The 19,806-nt window shown below is 68.7% G+C and overlaps 1 protein-coding gene across 6 annotated transcripts in view; it reads right to left on the bottom strand.

The window, feature by feature from the left end:
• The window catches only part of MTA1 (metastasis associated 1), a 30,938-nt gene that overhangs the window by 10,794 nt on the left and 338 nt on the right, over positions 1–19,806 (bottom strand). For all 6 annotated transcript variants that reach the window (XR_013967052.1, XR_013967053.1, XM_080807375.1 and 3 more), the window contains exons 2-6: positions 8,558–8,625; positions 4,476–4,569; positions 1,402–1,452; positions 1,183–1,309; positions 1,051–1,114 (exon numbers count right to left, since the gene is read on the bottom strand). Coding sequence is in view for 4 of the 6 variants with exons in the window: in XM_080807375.1 (XP_080663501.1) it covers positions 1,051–1,114; positions 1,183–1,309; positions 1,402–1,452; positions 4,476–4,569; positions 8,558–8,625 (404 nt within the window). In the remaining 2 variants the exon portion in view is untranslated. The remainder of the gene's footprint in view (positions 1–1,050; positions 1,115–1,182; positions 1,310–1,401; positions 1,453–4,475; positions 4,570–8,557; positions 8,626–19,806) is intronic.

Below are 19,806 nucleotides of genomic sequence, written 5' to 3'. Positions count from 1 at the left end.
AGACAGCACACGACGTGGCGTCAGCAGGCCGCCCGAGGCCCCGACTGGAGCCCGCCCTGCTCACGGGGAGCCTGCGCTCTGGCCGTCGCCGGGCCGAAGCCCTGCAGAACATTCGGGGAGCGACGCGGATGCACGGGCCACTCGCGTGCAGCCACCGCAGGAGACGCCCGCGCGCCACGGACATTCTGGACCCGACGCCCAGGCGGTCCGCCGTTCTGACCCCCGCTGCCTGCGTGGGACACTCGGCCGAGTTTCTCAGAAACCACGCCGAGCTGGCCGGCGCCCGTGTGGGCTTAGGGCGCTGGGCCTCTGGCTCACCCCGGAGGCTGCCACGAGCCCCTGCTGCCCGACCCCCCGGAGGCCGGACCAGACACGACGGCAGCACCCCCGGCACGGTCGGCGGCCCGTTTGCTCACTCGCAAGAGCGAGCTGCTTCCTGAGCCAGTGAGCGGACGCGGGCGGGAGCAGCCGGGCCTTGCCTCCGGGACGCACGTAGGCCGACGGGCTCAGCCCCGGCATGGGCGCCCCCACCACACCGCACCCTGCCCCCCAGCATCTGGCGCCTTCTCTGAGCATCTGCCGCCCGCTCTGCAGGACCGCCTGGGGGCCTGTCCCCTCGCGGCAGCTCCGCGGGCTCCGGGCTCCCGCCTCCCGCCCCCCTGCACTGCACACAGGGAGGGCTGAGCTGGGAACACGCGTGCCACCACAGGCCACCCGCCCCTCCACACCCCGTCTGCCCCCACGGACACACGCGTGCCTGGAGATGTTTTCGGTGGCCACAACCGGGGCGGAGGGGGGCTCGGTGGGTAGCAACCCACGAACACACGAGGTCCCCACTCTTGTCTGTGGGACAGGAACGCGCCGTGGCCCCAAGCCCCCGCCAAGGCTGACGTTTCTGGCTTCACAGAAACAGAAGCCCTTCCCGCCGCGCGGCCAACACGGCTGTGGCTCACGAAGGTGAGGGTCCTCGGGACGACCTCTCCAGGCTGTGCCCCTGCCCGTCCTCCAGGGCTGCAGACGCGGCCCCGGGGACCCCGCGGCTGGCCTCACCTCCCGCTCCAGGTAGGACTTGAGGGACTCGGTCTCGTTGAGCAGGGTGACGCTGCACTTCCCTCTGCGAGAGGAGAGCACGGCGTCAGCGGGGCAGGGCGGCCCCGGGGCACCCTCCGGGCCGCCGGCTACCTGATGTGAGTGGCGGGCAGCGACTCCAGCTGTCGGGACAGGAACAGCTCCCGGTGCCGCAGCTGGTGCTTCAGCTTCTCGGGTAGGTCCACCATCTCGGGGTTCTCCATCTCCTCCTCGAGCTCTCCTGGCGGGCGGGGGTCCCGTGAGCCCGCCGCGCCCTGCCCGCGTGCCCCGCCCCCCAGCCCGGGCAGCTCTGCCACGGCGCACGGCTCTTACCTTCCTCGCCGTTGTCGGCCCCCGGTCCGGTCTTGTAGCAGACGGACAGGGCTAAACGGACAGACAGACAGCGCCCGGACGGGGGGTCAGTGACAAAGCACCGGCCGCCCACCCACGCAGCTGCCTGCGGGCTGTGGGGAGAGGGAGCAGGGAGGGAGGGGTGGACACGGGGCCGAGGGCCTCCGAGGGGCAACAGGCAAGGGGCGGCCCGGGTCAGGTCAGTGGTGTGTCCACCGTCCCACGCGTGGCCTCAGCCACACCTGCAGGGCTGGACCAACAATCCCGCACGGAGCGCCCAGGATTCACACGTGTGCACGTCCACGTGTGCCTGTAAGTGCATGCGTGTGCACGTATGTGTGTGCACGTGCACGCGCGTCAGAGTACAGGGAGCCCAGCACACGGCACTGGGGGTGCAGTGGAGGCACAGTGGAGGTCTGGGGCGGTGTGTGGGGCGTGCAGAGGTCAGCCTGGGGCTCCTGCACCTGGGCAGCCCCTGGGTCTCTATCCAGGTCTCTCAGCCGCCACGTGGCCCTCTGCTGCCCCCCTGTGGTGACTGAGGGAAGTCCCCAGGCGCCGTGGTGCAGACACAGGCCAGGGAGAGGCGGTCTTGTGTTTGTTCCAGGGGCGCGGGCCCTTGGAGCCCGAGTGTCCACACCGCCGGCCCCCGGAGCCCGAGTGTCCACACCGCCGGCGCCCGGAGCCCGACTGTCCACGCTGCCGGCCTTGCGCCTCCCTGCCCGCTCGCTGCACCCCCAGCCTGCGGACACCACCTGCGTCCAGACACCCCCCAGCCAGCCCACCTTCTGCTCACGCCCGTCCTGGGATAGCACGACGGGCCGGGCAGCGTGGCTAGGGACGGGCCAGTCAGTTATCCTGGGCCCCTCCCCAGCCTGACACAAGCCCACCGTGGCCCATCAGAGCCGCCCTCAGCAGGGATGCGGAGGGGCCCCAGGAGTGGGAAGGGCTTGGGTCCTACGTGCACCCCCCAGGACACTGGGAGAGCTTCCCACAGCCCCATGCCCCCCACCTCAGCACTCCAAGCCTTCCTTCGGGCTCCGCCTCCAGGAGCCCGGGGAGTCACGGCTGGGGAGGCAGCCTGTGTGTCCTGGACCACCGTGTCCTGGTCCTGGACCCCCCGTCAGGGGCTCCGCACCCCCGCCCGACCTAGCAGCTAGCTCCAGGCGTCGAGGGAGGTCAGCTGTGCCTGCCGTTCTCCCAGCACAGAGGGTCCGGCTCTCAGGGCTGCAAGGCTCCGGGCAAGGGGCTGTGGCCACGTGTGCTGTGACCTGAGACCCTCCCGGTTCCCTCCAAGGGGTGAGGACTGAGCGGACAGCGGCTGGGACATCCCACGGAGGCGTCACTGCTGCGGCTCACCCATGTGGCCCGGGGGAATCTAGCCTGGGCTGGGGCTTCTGTCTCTGAAGAAACCCTGTCAGCGGACGGATGGGACAGGCTGGAGGCCTCTGCCTGAGCAGTGGGCTCCCTGGGTCTTTCCCTCCTGCTGGAGGAAGGGCCCGCAGAGTGACCGCACACCCGCCCCGACGCTGGGCCGCACCAGCAGAGCTGGCTCCGCGGAACGTGGCTGCTGGGAAAAGCACCAGACGACTCAGCGGCCAGCACAGAGCGCGGGGGCTCCCAGGATGCGGAGGGAGGGTCCCACCCGGGGACGGACCCTGTCACGCACCCCACTACAGTGCTCTGGGGGGGCCCTCAGGGCCACTGCCTCCCCCCCACCAGCTCCCATCACAGAACACCAGCCCAGCGCCCTCCCGGAGCTGACCTCCATGGGGCCCCACAGCGGGAGAGCCCGGCCCTGGGGCCACCGTGGGCCACGTGTGCCGCGGCCGGAGACCGTGCCACTCTGGGCTGGGCAGTGGACACAGGTGAGGAGATGCTCGAGCATCAACACCCCACGTCAACAGTGACCCCTGGGTCCCACCGTTTATGCTTCATCTACGACTGGACACAGGCCACCGGCATCATGAGTGCACAGTGACCAGTGAAACCAGAGGGGGGCATAGAGTGCACCAAGGCCCAGGCCCACAGCCGCCCCACGAGCACAGACATGGCCCCCGGCTGTCACCTGGGAGGCCACTCCCCTGGGAAGCCAGGCAAGGCCGGCCAAGCACCAGCTCGGCTGTGCACCCCTGCGCGGTGCAGGGGCCTGTCCCAGGGCCCCGCTGAGCTGTGCTGATCTGCCGGGGGCCCCTAAACGTGCCTCAGTGCTTCCGTCCCTCATCCCTGAGGCCCTGAGAGACCCAGTCCCGGACCCACCACCTCCAGCCCCTCTAGAACCCAGGGTGGAGGCCGGTGTGGCCTGGGTGTGCAGCCTCTCCCACCACCATCATGGGGGACAGGCAGGGGTCTCCCCCAGCCACGCCATCCTGGCTCCCCCGTGTCTGGATCCCCAAACCAGAGGGACAGGTGGGGCCTACGCCCACCCAGACACACCGGATGAGCTCATGAGAACAGTACCTGTGCCCAGGTGGGACGGCCTCTTAGGCAAGCGCCGGGGGACCCGCGGCAGGCAGACTCCACACCCGCCTGGAGCCGTCCTCCCCTGACAGAGGCCAGAATCCCAGCCCAAGGACGGGGACGCTGGGAATCCCCCCATCACTGCCGGCTGGAGGGGCCCCGTGGCACCCTGGGGCACGGAAGCAGGTGCGGCCCAGTCCCCAGACTGTGGCTTTCGGTTTGCAAGTGGGGACGCTGGCCCCCGGCTGGGAGAGGGCTCGCGCTAAGCCGCTGGGGGCCCCTCACGCCCCGACCTCTGAGACTCAGGTTCCAACTAGACGGACTCTGTCTCGAAAGCACAGCCCCAAGCAGCACTGACAACCTTCCAGAGGGGACCCCGCCCCTCCCCCGCAACATCCAGGCAGTGCTCCCCAAGTTAATCCTGCGAGCAAGAAACCCCAGGGAGGCGCACCAGGCCGGCCGCCCGGACGCGGCAGGGCAGCAGAGGGCCCAGGCAGCGGCGCGGAGAGGCCTCCAGGACCCCAAGAGCCGAGCCTGGGGGTGGGAGCCGCAGACCCGGCCGCGCCCAGGGCACCCCCGTGGGAAAGGCCGAGACTCACTGGCGTGCTTGTCTGCCAGGGCGATGAGGGTGCTGGAGATGTCTCGTCTGCGGTAGAAACACACCACCTTGGCCTCCACGTTTCCGTTGGCCGTCTGCAACAGCAAGGGAGGGTCTGAGCGCACACGCCCCCAACGGACCGCTCCCAGCAGGGGCGGCCCCCACAAGGGACCTGGGCTGGGACCTGTGACCCAGGGAGGGGATGCACGACGGACCTAAGCCCAGTCCGGGCTCCCACCACCCTAGCTCTATCTTCCCTCCACCCCTGGTGCCATCTGCAGACACGGCTGGCCCTAGCCCCTGGCCCGGATTCGCTCCCGGTGGCCTCTGTGTCCCTCCCATAGGTCTTGCTTGCTCAGGGCCAGAACCTGGTGGACATCTGGTCACCAGAATAGGACGACCGTGCCCCGAGGTTGGCCGAAGCCTGCCGTGCCTTCGGCCCCTGGAGCACCTGCCTTCCGGCACCCCTCTGGGCCCGACCAAGGCCAGCACACCCCTGAGCAGACCCCGGTGTCGAAACAGAAGCAGCCAGGGGCATCTGGAGGGCTCAGTCTGGTAAGCGTCGGACCCTGGAGTTCAGTTCAGGTCCTGATCGCAGGGTGGTGGGATCGAGCCCCACAGCGGGCTCCGTGCTCAGCGGGTGTCTGCTCGAGATCCTCTCCGCCGCTTCTCCCTGCTTGCGCTCGCCCTCTCCCAGATACATCCATCTTGAAAATATACCCAGAGGCAGCCCGCGAGAGACTGGGAGGGAGCAGTCGACGCCCCAGCCCTGGGGAGAGGCCGCCGTCCCAGCGCTCGGAGAGGCCTTTACCGACCTGCACAGAGCTCCACAAATACGGGACGAGAACAGGACGCTGAGGGAGAGTCTCATGGGAAGAGGGGACCTTTTCTCAACTCAAAGGGACAGGAGGCTCCTACACCGCGACTCCGTACAACTCAGTGCCGGCATCTCTATCATTAAACAAAATCGTCCTTATGACTCGAGAGTTTTAGTTATTTAATTCCGTGAAGCTGACAATCCTTCAAGAAGTCTGGGGGCTTCACGCTGGCACGCACCAAGGCCAGGCAGGGCCCACTCTTGGCCCCACACGCGTGCACACACGTGCCGGGCTGGGCCCCGACAGCAACCGCCCTTCAGCGGGAGAACGGAAGGCAGCAAGGATGCTGGGGGGTGCCCAGTCAGAGCCTACAGACACCGAACCGTTAGAGGTGCCATTCGCCATGACAGCTACAGACCTGGGGACACTCTGCACGCACAGGTTTCCCGAGGCTGCCCCACGAAGGACCCCGGATCACCACAGATCTCCTAGGACCGGTTCCAGAAACCGCCCGCCGGGGTCCAGACGAGCCGCGTCCATCGGGCCGGGGATGCCCAGGATGGTCGTCAGGGCCACATGGGCATGGAGGGCGAGGTCGGACCCATGGCCACCGAAGCCTCGTCCCTGGGGTGGGATGGGGTGGCCGCCCTGTGTCTGCAGGGCACAGCCCGCGGCCCCCACTCTGGGCGCTGCTGGGGTCCCTGCACAGCCTGGGCGAGGCCTGGCTCGAGCCGGGCCCCGGAGACCCAGGACACCCAGGACTCCCCCCCCACGAGCTCCCCTTGCTGGTGCTCAGGACTCCCGGGGGCCCCACCCAAGCTGCGGTCTGCACACACCCAGGCAGGAGGCTGGCAACTGTCTCCCGACAGGAGGACAGCGTGCAGGGCCGGGGGCAGGCTCTCTGGGCGGGTCCCCAGACCTTCCCGGTGGGGGCCGCAGCCCCAAACGCTCCACCGTCAGTGCTCGGTCGTACTTCCCTGAGATCCCCACATCCCGTGCACCAAACCAGACGCTCATCTTCTACAGCTCCGGGACGCCCCGCCGGCCTCTGCTGCCTTGTGGGCACCTCTGGCCTGGCCACCACCCCAGGTCCCTCCCCAGGCCCCGGCTCCTTTTCTTCCAAAACAGCAACTTCCCCCAGCGCTGTGCAGACCCACCCGGCTCCGAGGAGAGACGGCAACAATTACCCGGAAGGCCACAGCCCAGGGTCACCGCGCTGACGCAAGCCAGCTCCGCAGGGCGCCTCGTCAAAGGAGACCCAGCGCGACGGGACCACCGCTACGGGTCAGCAGAGGCTCCCTGTTTACAGAAAAGGGGCAGAACACGGTGCCCCTGCCCCCTGCCCACCAACACCCCCTCAGGTGCCAGTTCTGCCCGGCCCCACCTGCCACCAGCCCCCACCTGCCGTGCAGCCCAGCCCTCGTCTCCCGCACTCCCTACTGACCGCACGCTGGACTCTGGGTCTCCGGGGGCACCCTCAGCTCCTCAGCGAACCCCAGGTTCTGGTTTTATTCCCACCAACAGCTCTGGGTCCTCCCTCGCCCCCTGGACTGCCACCCACCGTGTCCCAGGCCCCTTTCTCTGCAGCACCAGCCCTGCTGCCGGACCCTTCCTTTCTCCTACAGCGGGTCCCACCAGCGGCTTCCCTCCGTGGGCGCGGACGTGGCTTTCCACGTTCAAGGCGTCCTTTGAACACCCGCCGCCTCTGAGCCCTTCCTCCCGTGCCTGAGGGGCCCGTGGGCGCGGCGGCCCCACTAAGAGGGCCTGCAAACAGACCTCCTGGCAGCCCCTGCTGGAGCCCGGCCTGCGAGGGGGATCCGAGTCCACTTCTCCAGCCAGGACTGAGCCTCACATCCCACGGGGCAGCAGGGGAGGCTGGTGGGGCCCAGGGGCCGAGGACGCGCCAGCCCACGCTGTGCCCGCAGACCAGCACCTCCCACGCGGCTCAGCCGCCCCCTCTCTCTCCACCCCCTCTGGTGCAGGGAGGGTCCCCCGGGGCCTCCCGCCTGGAGCACCCGCTGCTGGGGGCAACTCACGCCCTGTCAGGGTCCCCCAGCTGCCTGCCCTGCCCTGACCTGTAACGGGGCTACAGGCACGCAGATGCGGACACAGCGTCGGCTGCAGCCACTGCTGGGCTGGGCCCTGGCTATCTGCGCCTCACTGTCCCCCACTGGCCCCACGAGTGGTACGACCCACCCTCTCGGCATCAGAGCCACAGCCAGGGTCAGAGGCCAGGCTGGCCTGGTCAGGAAGGCCACCTCCAGCCACCTGCTGACCCAGCCACCTGAGACCCAGCGTCCACGGCGACTCCAAGGTTGGCCCCCAGCGGCCCCCACCATGCTCTCCACTACCACGGTAGGAGTCCCCGAGCCAGCAGGTGCCAGCAGGTGGGTGGGTGACCACGGGCTCCTGTCCAGCTGTGATGCCGGCCACCCCTTCTCCAGCAGTCCCTGGCAGGTGGCCAAAAGCCTCCCACCAACAAGGCGCCTGGAGGGCCCATGTCCCAGCGGGAGCCCCATGACGTCCTGGCTGCCACCTCCAGCCCCTGCCCCGGGCCTTCCAGTCTTCCAACCAGCCTCAAGGGCACAGGCTCCCCGCCCCCCATGTGGCACGTGCGGCAGGAGGCTCTCGCTGAGCAGGGACAGCGGGTCAGGGCTCAGCTGCAACCCAGTCTGGTCTTTGGGGGACGAGCACCCTGACCATCCTGCCCCGTCCTGCGTGACCCAAGGATCCCCAGCCACGGTGCCGCACAGCCTGAGGTCCAGGACGGAGCACAGGGGGCACAACAGGTCTCTCCCTGGGGAGGACCCCTCCCCCGGCAGCCCCAGCACCTCAGGGAAAGGAGGAGCCGCAGGGAGTCCACTGACCAGGGCTGCACCCGCCTCTCCCCCAGCGCTGCCCAGAGCACCACCGATCGGGAGGCAGGGAGGGCGGCCGGCGGTCTGCAGGCCTGGAACGAGGACTCCAGCGGGTGCCTCAGTGAATGGGAAAGAGGCAGCAGGGGGGCAGGGAACCCCCAGCCAGGGGGACCCCACAGGGTGTCCACCCCAGACGTGTGCCAGACGTCCCTGCCCTGCTCGGGGCCCTGCTGGACACTCCCCTGTATGAGGTCGTGGGGACCTCCCTGCCCGGCTCTCCAAGGAGAAGGACCTGGGTCTAGGCAAGTGACCCTAGGGACAGACGGACCAAAGGGTCCGGGGCCAGCCCCGAGGCCCCAGGCGGCACCTGAGCCCCCAGCCCTGCAGGCCGCACGCGCACACGTTACCTTGTTGAGCTCCTCGATCCTGCGGATCAGGTACGGGTTGCTGGAGGAGTTCTCGAAGTAGACATAGTCTGCAACAGGAAGACAGCGCGTCACCCCGCAGCCCGGAGCCCCGGGGGCCAGCGCGGCCCTGAGCCCCCCACCCCCACGCCCTCAGCTCTGGGGGCCGTGACCCAGGAGGGAGCGGAGGAGCTCGTGCCCCCAGCATCTCGGTGGGGGAACAGGGAGCCAGAGACATGCTGGTGGGTGCTGGGCACGGGTCCAAGATGGGGGGGCGCCCCCAGCAGAGGCCTGCAGCCACTCCCTCTATCCCAGGGATCCACACCAGCGGCCCCCAGGACCTCTGTCCCTCCTGGTAAGACGCTGTGGGAACCAGACCGTAGCTTCCCCTGGGGACAGCTTCCTAGGGGCTGCCGCCGGCCTGACAGGTGGGCGCCCGGTCACACGGGCCACGGCAGACAGGCAAGCACAGAAACCAGCAGGCCTGGAGCCCACGTCAGCGTGAGGGGGGCTGCGGGGCCCCCACGCCTCCTCCCCCGGCCCCGTACGCCCCTGGCAGTGAGCGGGGAGACCAGGGCTTCCTGGGCAGAGGCCAAGCTCGCTGCGACAGGGACAATGTCAGGCACCGGAGGAACGGGGCCCAGAGACCCTGCCGCCACCTGCCAGGTCCCCCAGAGCGCCATGTCACTGCGAGCGTCCCTCCGGCTCCACAGCGGGCAGCCGGGGCTCTGTCTCAGGGAGGGGGGCTCCCACGGAAAGCCCAGGGCAGCCACGAGGCCACGCAGCTGCCAGGCCGCCCGCCCACCGCGGTGATGCTGCGGGTGCTCCACGGCGGCCGGGGCAGAGTCGGCGCCAGGGAAGGGCCGGGTCGAGGTCCCTACCAGCCTGCACCAGAAGGCCGGCCCCCTGTCCCCCGCGGCCCACACAGAAGGCCCCCAGGCCCTCCCCCGGCAGCTCTGCAGAAGCCCGGAGGAGGCTCGTGGCAGCTGGAAGCCCACACCCAGCACAGCCTCTGCCGGAGGCCCCGGCCCAGCCCCACCCCCACCAGAGGCCCCACGGGTACTGGGGGGGCCCAAGCAAGCACCTGCCTGCACACTTGGAATGTGTGACTTATCTCGTAAATCGTTGCTCAAAAAGCCATTTCTACACAAAGTTATAAAACTTTCATTCTAAGAAACGCACGTGGCTCTCCCGAGGCCTCTGGGGTCTGGGGCTGGCCGTCCCGGCAGGTGCACCCCGCCCCCCCCCCCCCCGCATCCCTCACCCGCCCCGGCGGCCGGTCGCAGCCCAGTGAGCGCCCCCACCGCTCACAGAACTGCAGGCTTCGGGGGAGCGGGCTTGGCTGCGGGCACGTTACCCGTTGTCGATGAGAAAAGCAACGCGACGAGACAGCGAGCCTGGCGGACGCCAGCACGCGCGGACACACGCGCGACAGAGAAACGCTGGAGGGAGCAAAGCTGCTCCTGAAAATGGGCCGCGGCCGCTCAGCCTCCGATCGGGAGGCAACGGAGAGCGAGAGATGCTGCGAGGGCGTGCGGGGTGCGGTGAGCGGGACCCAGGCAGGAAGGGACGCGCGGCGGCTCTGGGCCAGAAGCCTGCGGCTCGGGGGAAACGGGGCAAACCCAAGCTCGTGCTGAAGAGGCAACCCTGTGCCCGTTGAAGAAATCAGGCTCCAGGGCGCCGAGGGGCTCGGTCTGCTGGGTGTCTGCCTTCGGCTCGGGTCATGCTCTCTGGGTCCTGGGATCGAGCGCCGCATCGGGCTCCTTGCTCGGCGGGGAGCCTGCTTCTCCCTCTGGCCCTCCCCCCCGCTTCTGCTCTCCCTAAAATAACAATCTAAAAAAGAAAAGAGTAAGGGGGTATCGGCCCATGGATTTAAAAATTCTTCCAACTGTGACCACCAAGTAGAAACAGGCACAGAAAAAAGAGAGAAGAAAACGGCGGCCCCCAGGCCCAGGTGGCGTCCCCGGGGAACTCAGCCAACACCGAGGGGGGACCCAACGCCAGTCCCATGCCCGCTGCACCTGAGAGCAGACGTGGAGACCACGCGGGAACCCCACGGACGCAAGGGAACAGACGCGACGCTGCAGCCCCCCAGGCTCCGTCCCAGAACGCAGGTTGGGTCAACGTCGGAAATCACCGCACGGGAAGGAGGAAGGCGGGTCACACGGTCTGAGCAGACGCGGGGACACACGCAGCGTGGACAGGAACTCTCCAGCAGCCTGGACGACAGGGGACACCGCCAGGCCCGCCACAGGCGCCCAGGGAGCCCTCGGCTACCCTCACACCGTCGCTCTCCTCCCAAGCAGGAGCACACCGGGCACGGCCCCGGGCAGCACTCCCCGAGCACAGAAATCCCGAGTCTACGCAGAGGTGACTGACACGGGGGTGGGGGGCAAGCTCGCGGGACACACGTGGCACCGAGCGTCCCTTCAGCCAAGGGCCCACGGTCCCGGGCAGGGGCCTGGGGGCAATGAGACAGCGGCAGGAGAAGGGGACAGCCGCCCACACAGGACCGCGAGGGGCCGCAGGGCCACACGCGGGGGCGGTCTGGGGCCTGCAGGGCAGGAGGCTCTGCCCGGGACGCCAGGCAGGCACCAAGGCGGCATCGCCACAGAGCTTCCATCAGTGACGCTGGAGAGAGACGGTCAGGGCTGGGCACGGAGCCTTAGCTGACAGGACCGTCTGCGTCACTGGGATCCGAGGTCCGTGCCCTGCGCCGTCCAGGGCAATTGTGACGCCCGCTAGTGCAGACGTGCGGTGCCGCTGACGCATCTCACCCTCGTGTCCGACGAGAAACCCACGCAGAGCGTGCAAACAGCATCGCGCCGCAGCGGCCCGTCCAGCGGCGCCCGTGGAGCCCGGTGACAGGCAGGCCGAAGCCTGGGCCCCGCCCCGGGCGCCCTTCCCAGCCGCCGTTCCGCCTGGCGCGACGGTAACCGACACGGGAGGGGCCTGCAGGGCTCGCGGCGCAGACCGTCTTGCGCATCGGGAAGCAGGGCCCCCGCCGCAGCCCTGGATGAGGCCCCGTCCCAGCACTCAGGGTCGGGCCCAGCTGCTCCTCCCGCCGGAACGCGGGCCACGCGGCCGCCCCACGGGCCTCCCAGAGCTTCCGGCACCGCTGGCGGTCGCCACAGCGGCCTCACCCGGCCAAAGTGTGGCTGGGGGTCAAGTGCGTCAGGTCACAGGCCTCACGGAGGACAGCCACGGTCAGCAAGCGGCTTCCGCGACCGCGAGGGAGAGCGGTGGGTGACAGCGGCCCTCCTCCCTCCCCAGAACTTCAGTTTCTCCCCAGGATTTACGGAATCCCGGTAAGATTTAACCCCCGCTGCACGCCGAGCTGCCGCACGGCAGCTGAGTGCAGCGAAGACAACGTCTACGTGGGGTCAGGATCCACAGAACTGAGGACAGTGACGCGCACGAGGGTGGAGGAGATCACGCCAACCCGTGGGTCCCACGAGGCGGGAGACTCTCGCGTCCCCCACGAAGCCCCCGGCCCCAGCACGACGTCTCCGAACCCTCGTGCCGTCAGGAGTATCCACGGTTTCCGCTCCGTCCCTCACGCCACACCTGTGCCAGCCGGGGTGCCCCAGAGACACGGCCGGGGCAGCCCCCCACCTGCACCCACGAGCGGGGCCCCGAGGCAGGACGGTCTCTGGCCACAGCGCTTGGCAGCTCCCCCCACACAGCGTCGGCGCAGGCTCCCCGCCACGAGCCAGCGGCCCTACTTGCGTCTGCGCGGGGCCGCGTCCTCCCGACTTGCCCGACAGCACGCGCACGGCAGCCGGTCCCCGCACGGCCCTCGGACCCCGTGTCCCCGCATGCCGCCAGCTGTCCACGCAGCCTGCGGACGCGCCTCTCCGCGCGGTCATGCAGGCGGGAAGCGGCTCCCAGCTGGCTGAGGAACGTGGGGCAGGAGCCGTGGACGGCAGCGCGTTTCCTTTTCTTCCATGGAGACGCTCCGCTGGGACGAGAGGCTCCGTCTTAAATCCTGCACCTTTCCCGACCGCCGTCCGCTCGCGAGCCAGGCGAACGCGGTGGCGCCAACACAGACGGCGCTGGGTCGGCACAGCGGCCGTGGCCCCAATGACACGCGGTGCTTTGCCACCTGAGCCGAGCACACAAGGACGCGCACACCGCTGGGGTCCGTGTGCACACTGCCTCCCTGTGTTCCCGCAAGGGGAGGTCACGGCGCGGAGACCGGCGTGGCACTCCGAGCGCTGCCGAGCGGGACTGTGTCCGCGTGACTCGAGGGCAGCGCGGTGACGGCTCCGATGACCTTGGCCGCACCTGGGAGAGTTTACCGCGAAGCCGAGACAGGAGTCTCCTGGAATTCTTGCGTGTGGGACACGCCGCAGGGGTCCACTCCCTGCAGACAGCCCGCAGAGAGCTCGCACCGTCCCCATCAAAACCCCACGGGCCGATCCAGAGCCACGCGGGAGACTCAGACATCACAGCGGACCCGACGAGTCAGAGAACCCGGCCTCGCGGCTTCCCGGGGGGACCAGCGGCGGGAACCGCAGAGCCACGGGAAGCCAGGATGATGAGGAAGCCGGCCCGTCCGGTGAGAAAGGACACCCAGGACTCCAGCAACCAGTGACGGATGACAGGGCACTCGTGAACGTGCAGGAAAAAAACGGAGACTCAAACTTCACGTCGCACAACATCTACCCCAACACGGATCACAGACTTGAAAGTGAAACCCATGGGGGGCGCCGGGGGGGGCACAGTCGGCTCAGGTCGTGGTCCCGGGGTCCTGGGACGAAGCCCCATGTCGGGCTCCCTGCTGAGCGCACACACGTTCTCTTACTCTCTAATAAAGAAAATCTTTAAAAAATTTTTTTAAAAAATGCAAAACCACAATAATTTTAAGAAAACAGGACAAATCTCTGTGAGGCTGATTCAGGCCCAGATTATAACGGGGGAAGCTCTGCACGGCACACGTGTGACTCCCGAATCCCGAACGAGCTCTCCCGATTCGACGCCGAGAAAGGAAATCACCCGATTCTTAAAGCAGGACAAAGGCCTGCGCGCGAGTGAGAAGAGGCCCCGGGCCACTTGTCGCCAGCAAGGACCCGAGACGCCGCACGCCCAGCGGGACCGCGAGATGCTCGCTGTGCAGCCCGGCGACCTGGTCCCGGGCACCTTCGTCCTCAAGAAACCAGGACGTGTCCACGGAACTCACCACCGAGTCCACGCCAGCTTCCCGCATCGTCACCAGAGACCAGAGACGGCACACCGGGGTCTGTCATCTGTGTCTCCAGGATTCGGGCTGAGACCCTGCCCCCCCCACGATGCCCCCCACACCATGACAGTCCCCCTCACGTGACCCCAGGGCCCACGCACCCTGGAAGGCGGCCTCAGCAGACACCGAGTCTGGGGGAGCCTGGGCCTCCCGGCGTCCCAGCGTCCGGGGCCGAGAAAACTCAGCATGTCGTTCACAAATGGGCCGGCCTGTGGCATGTGCCAGGACGGCCCAAACGTGCACCGGCCACCGACACGGAGCCCGCCTCGGAGGGCAGCGTCTGGGGGACTCCACCTCCGGGACACTCTGCTCAGCGGACGCCGGCGACCCCCGGGGCCGCGGACATGCTCTCTATCACCCCGGGACATGGCTGGCGGACGGCCCGACCCCGGCAAACCTGACCGTGAGCACACACACAGCGCACACCCAGCCCACGGGACGGCACGGGGGATGTGCACTCTGCTGTCACCGCTGACACCAGCTGCGACCGCCCAGGGTCAGGGTCTGCTGGCCTGACCGCACATGACCCGCCGCGGTGCAGGTTCCGGGTCAGAGACGCCTGACTCGGCCTATGTGGCCGGCCCCTGGAGGAGTCCCCCGACACAGGCGTGCCCTCGGGCGGCGCCCCGGCCTCCCTGCAGACGCGCCGCATCAGACAGCGCTCCGAATGCAAGTTTAACAGGAGGACAGAAATGTGGAAAATGCGTCACTGGACAGGCCGGGGAGGAGCCCTGCTCACGGTGCGGAATGGGACCAGGAGGCAGCGCGTCGCCCCCTTCGACCGCAGCTGGGGTCTGCCCGTCAGGGACACGTGTCTCAGAGACCAGCACGGGTGCCCCGGGTCCTGACGTGGGTCACAGGTCAAGGTGGGGAGCAGGCGGAGATCGGGACCCGCGGGAGGCACGGGGACGGTCCCCAGCAAGAACAGAGCCCGCGTGGCAGACAGCGGTCACGGCGAGGAGACCAGCCCGAGGGGTCAGGGGCCGTGGGCAGCCGAACGAGGGTCCCGCAACAACACAGAGAGCTCAGCCGCCGCCCGCCGCGCCCAGCACCCCGCAGGAGCCGCACACCCCATCTGGCAGAATCCCTCCAGAAGCCACTCCCGCCGGCTCTGCTGGGGATGGGACCCCCAGCTCCAGGCTCCCGCTCTGCTCCCCCACAGTGGGGCTACCGGCAAGCCTAGCATTTTCTTCTTTTCTTTTCTTTTCTTTTTTTTTTTTTCCAAATTTGGGGATGGAACCAAGAGAAACACAAGCAGTGGCCAGTATCCCAGCCTGGCAAGGAGGGAGCCGGGGCTGGGCACACAGCCCCGGAGCACAGGATACCGAGTGAAACCCGACTCACGTCTCTGCCGGACCACCCCCCAAACGGTGCCCGAGGGTCCCGGTACTTCTACCACCTAAACCTGGCCGCCCTCCTGCAGGGACCCCTCCCCGGCCCTCACCCACTGGGCCTCCCACCCACACGCCCTACTGGGCTGGGGCACAAGGGGACTCCAGAGGACCCCCCAGAATATGGTGACGGCCCTGCCAGGAGAGCCAGCAGCATGGGACCATGTCACCGTCCCCACAGAAGTCCGGGACCAGAACCTGCCTGGAGGGGGGAGGTACGCAGGACGGGGGAGGGGCAGAGACCTGAATGGGGCAGGGCCCTGTGTGGGCACACACGTGCTGGGGGAGGGGACTCCACTGTTCCCATGGGACCTCCTCTGCCCTCCCCTTCTCTGAAGACCCTGCCGGCTCAGCCGCCTTGAGTAAAGGGTCAGTGGGAACCGCAGGCGCAGCGGCCCACCACGGGCTGAGGCTTCTCTAGGCCACGTTATAGGGGGCCCCCGGGGAAGCCCTGCCCTGCAAAGCCAGGGACCAGCAGGGCCAGCCCTGGGGCCCTGCAAAGTGTCACTGCGTGGCGGCGGCACGGGTCACGAGCTCTCTGAGGCTTCTGACGGGACCCTCGGCTCCGCGGAAGCCATTAAGCAGTTCTAAGCAGCGAAGACAGCTTAGAAGCACCACCTCCCAAGGCCGGTCCCAGACCACAGAGCCGGGCCCAGCGTGGGGGCCACCGGGCACACCGAGGGCCAGGGAGGGGGCACACGGGCCCTGAGATGAGGCACAGCCCACCCCCACCCCACGGAAGAGAAAGGAGGGCTGTCGACCCCAAGAAGCCGGCCCTGCGTGCGGGGCGGGCAGGCAGCGAGGACCCGGGCACCTGACAGTGTCCGCAGAGCCCAGTCCAGACCCCCGGCCTCTGTGGAGGCCGCACCTCTGCCCCGTCCATGCACACTGCCCTCAAGAGCCCTGGGGCAGCTGCACCCCAAGTCTGCTGCCAGATGGGCGGGGGCACAGATAGGGACACGAGGGTCCCAGGCCAGCCGGAGCCACACTGTGGAGAGTCGGCAGGCTGGGCCTAACTGCAGCCCCATGGACGCCCCCACGCCCCAGCCCCGACGGTGGCCACCCCCACGTCCACACCCCCCGACGCCCGCAGTACTGCCCTGAGCTGGTGGCCCCTCCCAGGGGCGCCAGGCTTTAGACCCTCCCTCCAACATCCTTGACCCGCAGCTTCTTTTTTATGAATCCTAGAGTTTAATGCCCAAATTCTTCTCTCGAAAGAGACCCAGAAGGTCAAAGCAGGGCAGGGTGGGCCCCGGAGAGCGAGACAAAGGGCCGCCCTCGCAGCAGGGGTCCCTGAGCAACACCCCCTCCCCCACTGGCCTTAACAAGTTTGGGATTGTCCCATGTGTGGATGTCTCACCTGGTCAAAAGCTTAAATTTTTCCACCAACAGCAACAGAAGCGTGTCTGACAAGAGGCCGCGGCCGCGACAGGCACAGAACCCAGAGCGCGGCCCAAGCGAACTCTGCCCAGTGCCCAGGAGCCTTGGGGAGCACCTATCACCTCTGTAATACACGTTTTTAAAAAGCAAATTACTGTTCATGGGTGCCTGGGGGCTCAGTGGGTTAAGCCTCTGCCTTCGGCTCAGGTCATGGTCCCAGGGTCCTGGGAGCCCCCCACATGGGGCTCCCTGCTCAGCGAGGGGTCTGCTTCCCCCCCTGCCTGCAGCTCTGCCTACCTGTGCACTCACTCGCTCTCTTTCCGGCAAATAAATAAATAAGTAAAACCCAAATTACCATCCAAGAGAACGGGTGTTGGCATCCAGCAATGAGAGGAAAGAAGGGGGGACCCACAGGAAACAGTCTGTCCAACAGTGACCCTGCTGGCAGGTGGCTTGCGGGTTCCCAAACCTTCCCAACCCCTCTGCTTGAAACGTGCGCCGGGAAGTCACCCCACAGCACCCGCGGCACACCGCGGGTCCCAGAAGCCTGCCGAGGGCGCCGGAAGGCAGACCCCAAAGGAGCAGAGGTCATGGACCCTGACCCGGCCACCCACAGTCGGGCCCCGCCTTGCCACACTCAGAGCCGCCAATAGAAGGCCTCTGTCGGCAGCCAGGTCACTTCCCTGGGAAGAAGCAGGCTGTCCCCTCCCAGGCTGACCCACTCCACCCAGCTGGGCAGCTGGCACTGGGCCGCCCCCCGGCGCCCGCCCCACCCAGACATCCTGGCAGGGCCTCGGAGCCGGCTGCCCGGGAAAATGCAGGACGCCCAGATAACTCGCGCTTGCCCCTACGGTCTTTCTAGCCTAAGTGTGTCCTCTGCAGTATTTGGGACACAGTCAGACTCAGAAAGTGCTTATGTGACACTCACACCCGACTGGCTTTCTTTACTTCCCTCGCCGAAGGCAGCACCGTCGGAAAAGGCTCTGCTCTTAGGGTCCTGAGTGGAGGCAGGAAGGTGGACGGAGCGTCCCCCTTCTCAGAACATCCCCGCGGCACTCCCCCAGACCAGAGCCGCCCAGACGGGGCAAACCCCGGGCCGCAATCAGCTCTAGAGAGAGGGGCACGTGTTCCAGACGCCCCTTCCCTAAGCAAGCAGCTCCAGGGGCAGGTGGCCAGGCGGTCCTGCCAGGCCCCCGGGCCACCGCCCCAGAGTCCCCATGCACGGACAGCGAGCGAACAGTTCCTTCGCAGGGACCACGGGGGCGTTCCGAGTGGGAGCCTGTGGTCCCACCTGCGGCGCTCAGAGGGGGGACCAGCAGGTGTGGGGCAGGCCAGGCCCCCGCCAAGTTCACAGGCCGACAGGCCTAAAAGCCAAGCGGCACAGCCCACGCAGCAAGGGGGCCCAGGGTCTGGGTGGGGGTCCTGCTCAAGCTGCCGGCCCCGTGCCCGGAAGGCGATGCCCAGGGGTCACGGCCCGCCACCCTGCCTGGCCCCCCTCGTCTCCCTCCAGGAGCGGGTGCCTCTGTTCCGATGATTGTGCCTTCATCGACTCAATGAACCCCCCGGCCCAGACAGCATGTGGGGACCAGCTGTGGGCTGGCGGCCTGCAGGGCCTTGTCACCCGTCGGTGGGAGTCGTGGGGGCCTCCCACCAGGAAAGAGGGGGTCTGCACCGTAGAAAGGTGGTTCCAAGCACGCAGGCAGAGGGAGAGCAGAACAGAGGCACTGCCTACGAGACAGGGAGGAGCCCTGAGCCACAGCAGGGGGGAAGGGGGCTGAGGAAGAGGCTGGGGGCTGCTGGGGATGGAGGCAGGGGAGTCGCCCCTGGGGTCCGGCATCTGTCAAGGAGCCTCCCTGGCAGCGCGTTGGGGAGGGGGCCTCTGGGGCGACACTCCCGCCTTGCCCCTAAGGTGGGAAACGAACGGCCCCTCGCTTGCGGGCCCCTGCACCCCTGCCTGCAGCCCACATCTGTCCACTAGGGGCTGCTGCTCCGCGGGTGCAGGCCCCATTCCCACGACTGCCCCTGAGCCAGAGGTGGGGGCAGGCCTGAGGGCCGGCGGGTGCCGTGCTGACCCACTGCACAGATGAGGGCAAGTCCAAGGTCACAAGGCCCGCCTGGCTAGCTGGAGAGGCGAGTCCCAGGCTCTTGGGGGGCCAGCCAACCCCTGAGGACGGGCAACTGGGACAGAGAGGACCGAGAGAGTTCCCGCCCCTGACACAGGGAGGGCAGGCACCAACGGGAAGAGGGGACAGTGAGGGCCGGCCACCTCCCCGTGGAGCAGCCCGCCGAGGACCGGCCCAGGACCCCAGGGAACACAGCAGGGCAAGGCCCAAAAGGCTGGGGGCTTCCTAAGACCCCAGGCAGAGGAGGAACTGGGGGAAGCCCCCCAGGGCCCCAGCCGACTCAGCACCCCACGCCGGGGCTCCTTACCTCCCCCCACCCCTCACAAAGCACCTCCGTGCTGGGCCGGGGCAACGGGAGGTGGTAAAAGTGGGCGCGCAGGGCGGGCGCGCTGGGGGGAGCGGCCGGCGCGGGGGGGGGGGGGCTGCGCGCGTCCTGCTGGGGGGAGCCCCCGGGTACACCCCAGGGGCTCCCGGGCTCCCGGGGAGCAATGCGGCCCCCAGCACGGCGCCCCCACCCCTGCACACCCCACGGCCCGGAAGCTCGGCCCCGGGAGGGCAGCCAGCACCGCCCAGGGCCACGCGCCCCAGCTCAGGGCAGCGGGGCTCCAGCCGGCCGGGCTGCAGGCGCTCAGGCCCGCCAGGCCCACGGGATGCTCCGGGGCCGCCCAGCGACGCGCACGGCGCCCGCGCCAGGGCGCGCCAGGCCGGGCCGGGCCGGGCCCCCAACAGGTGGGCAGAGCCCCCTGCCCCCCCCCGCCCGCTCGGCCGCCGCCCCCCGCTGGCCCCCGTCGGGGCCCGGCCCGGGGCCATTCCGGGTCGCCGGCCCGGGGCGAGCAGGGCCGGGGCCGAGGTCCGGGGCCGGGGTGCGGGGCCGAGCCGGCGGCTCGGGGATGGTGGAGCGGGCGGGGGACGGCGGCGGGGGCGGGGGCGCGGCGGGCCGGGGGCCGCGGCGCGGGAGGAAGGAGGGGCGGCCTGGGGCGGCCCGCCGTGGGGGAGGGGCGCAGGGGTGGAGGGAGGGGACCCGAAGTGGGCCGCGGGGGGGCCGTGCGGCCGGCGCGGCGGGCGGAGCGGGTGGGGGAGGGGACGGAGGCCGGTGGGGGAGGGGAGGGGCGAGAC

Source organism: Martes martes, assembly GCF_963455335.1.
Source record: "Martes martes genome assembly, chromosome: 7".
In the NCBI taxonomy this organism is placed as follows: domain Eukaryota; kingdom Metazoa; phylum Chordata; class Mammalia; order Carnivora; family Mustelidae; genus Martes; species Martes martes.
The sequence above is the reverse complement of the archived record's forward strand: the minus strand, read 5'-3'. Positions and strand labels throughout refer to the sequence as shown.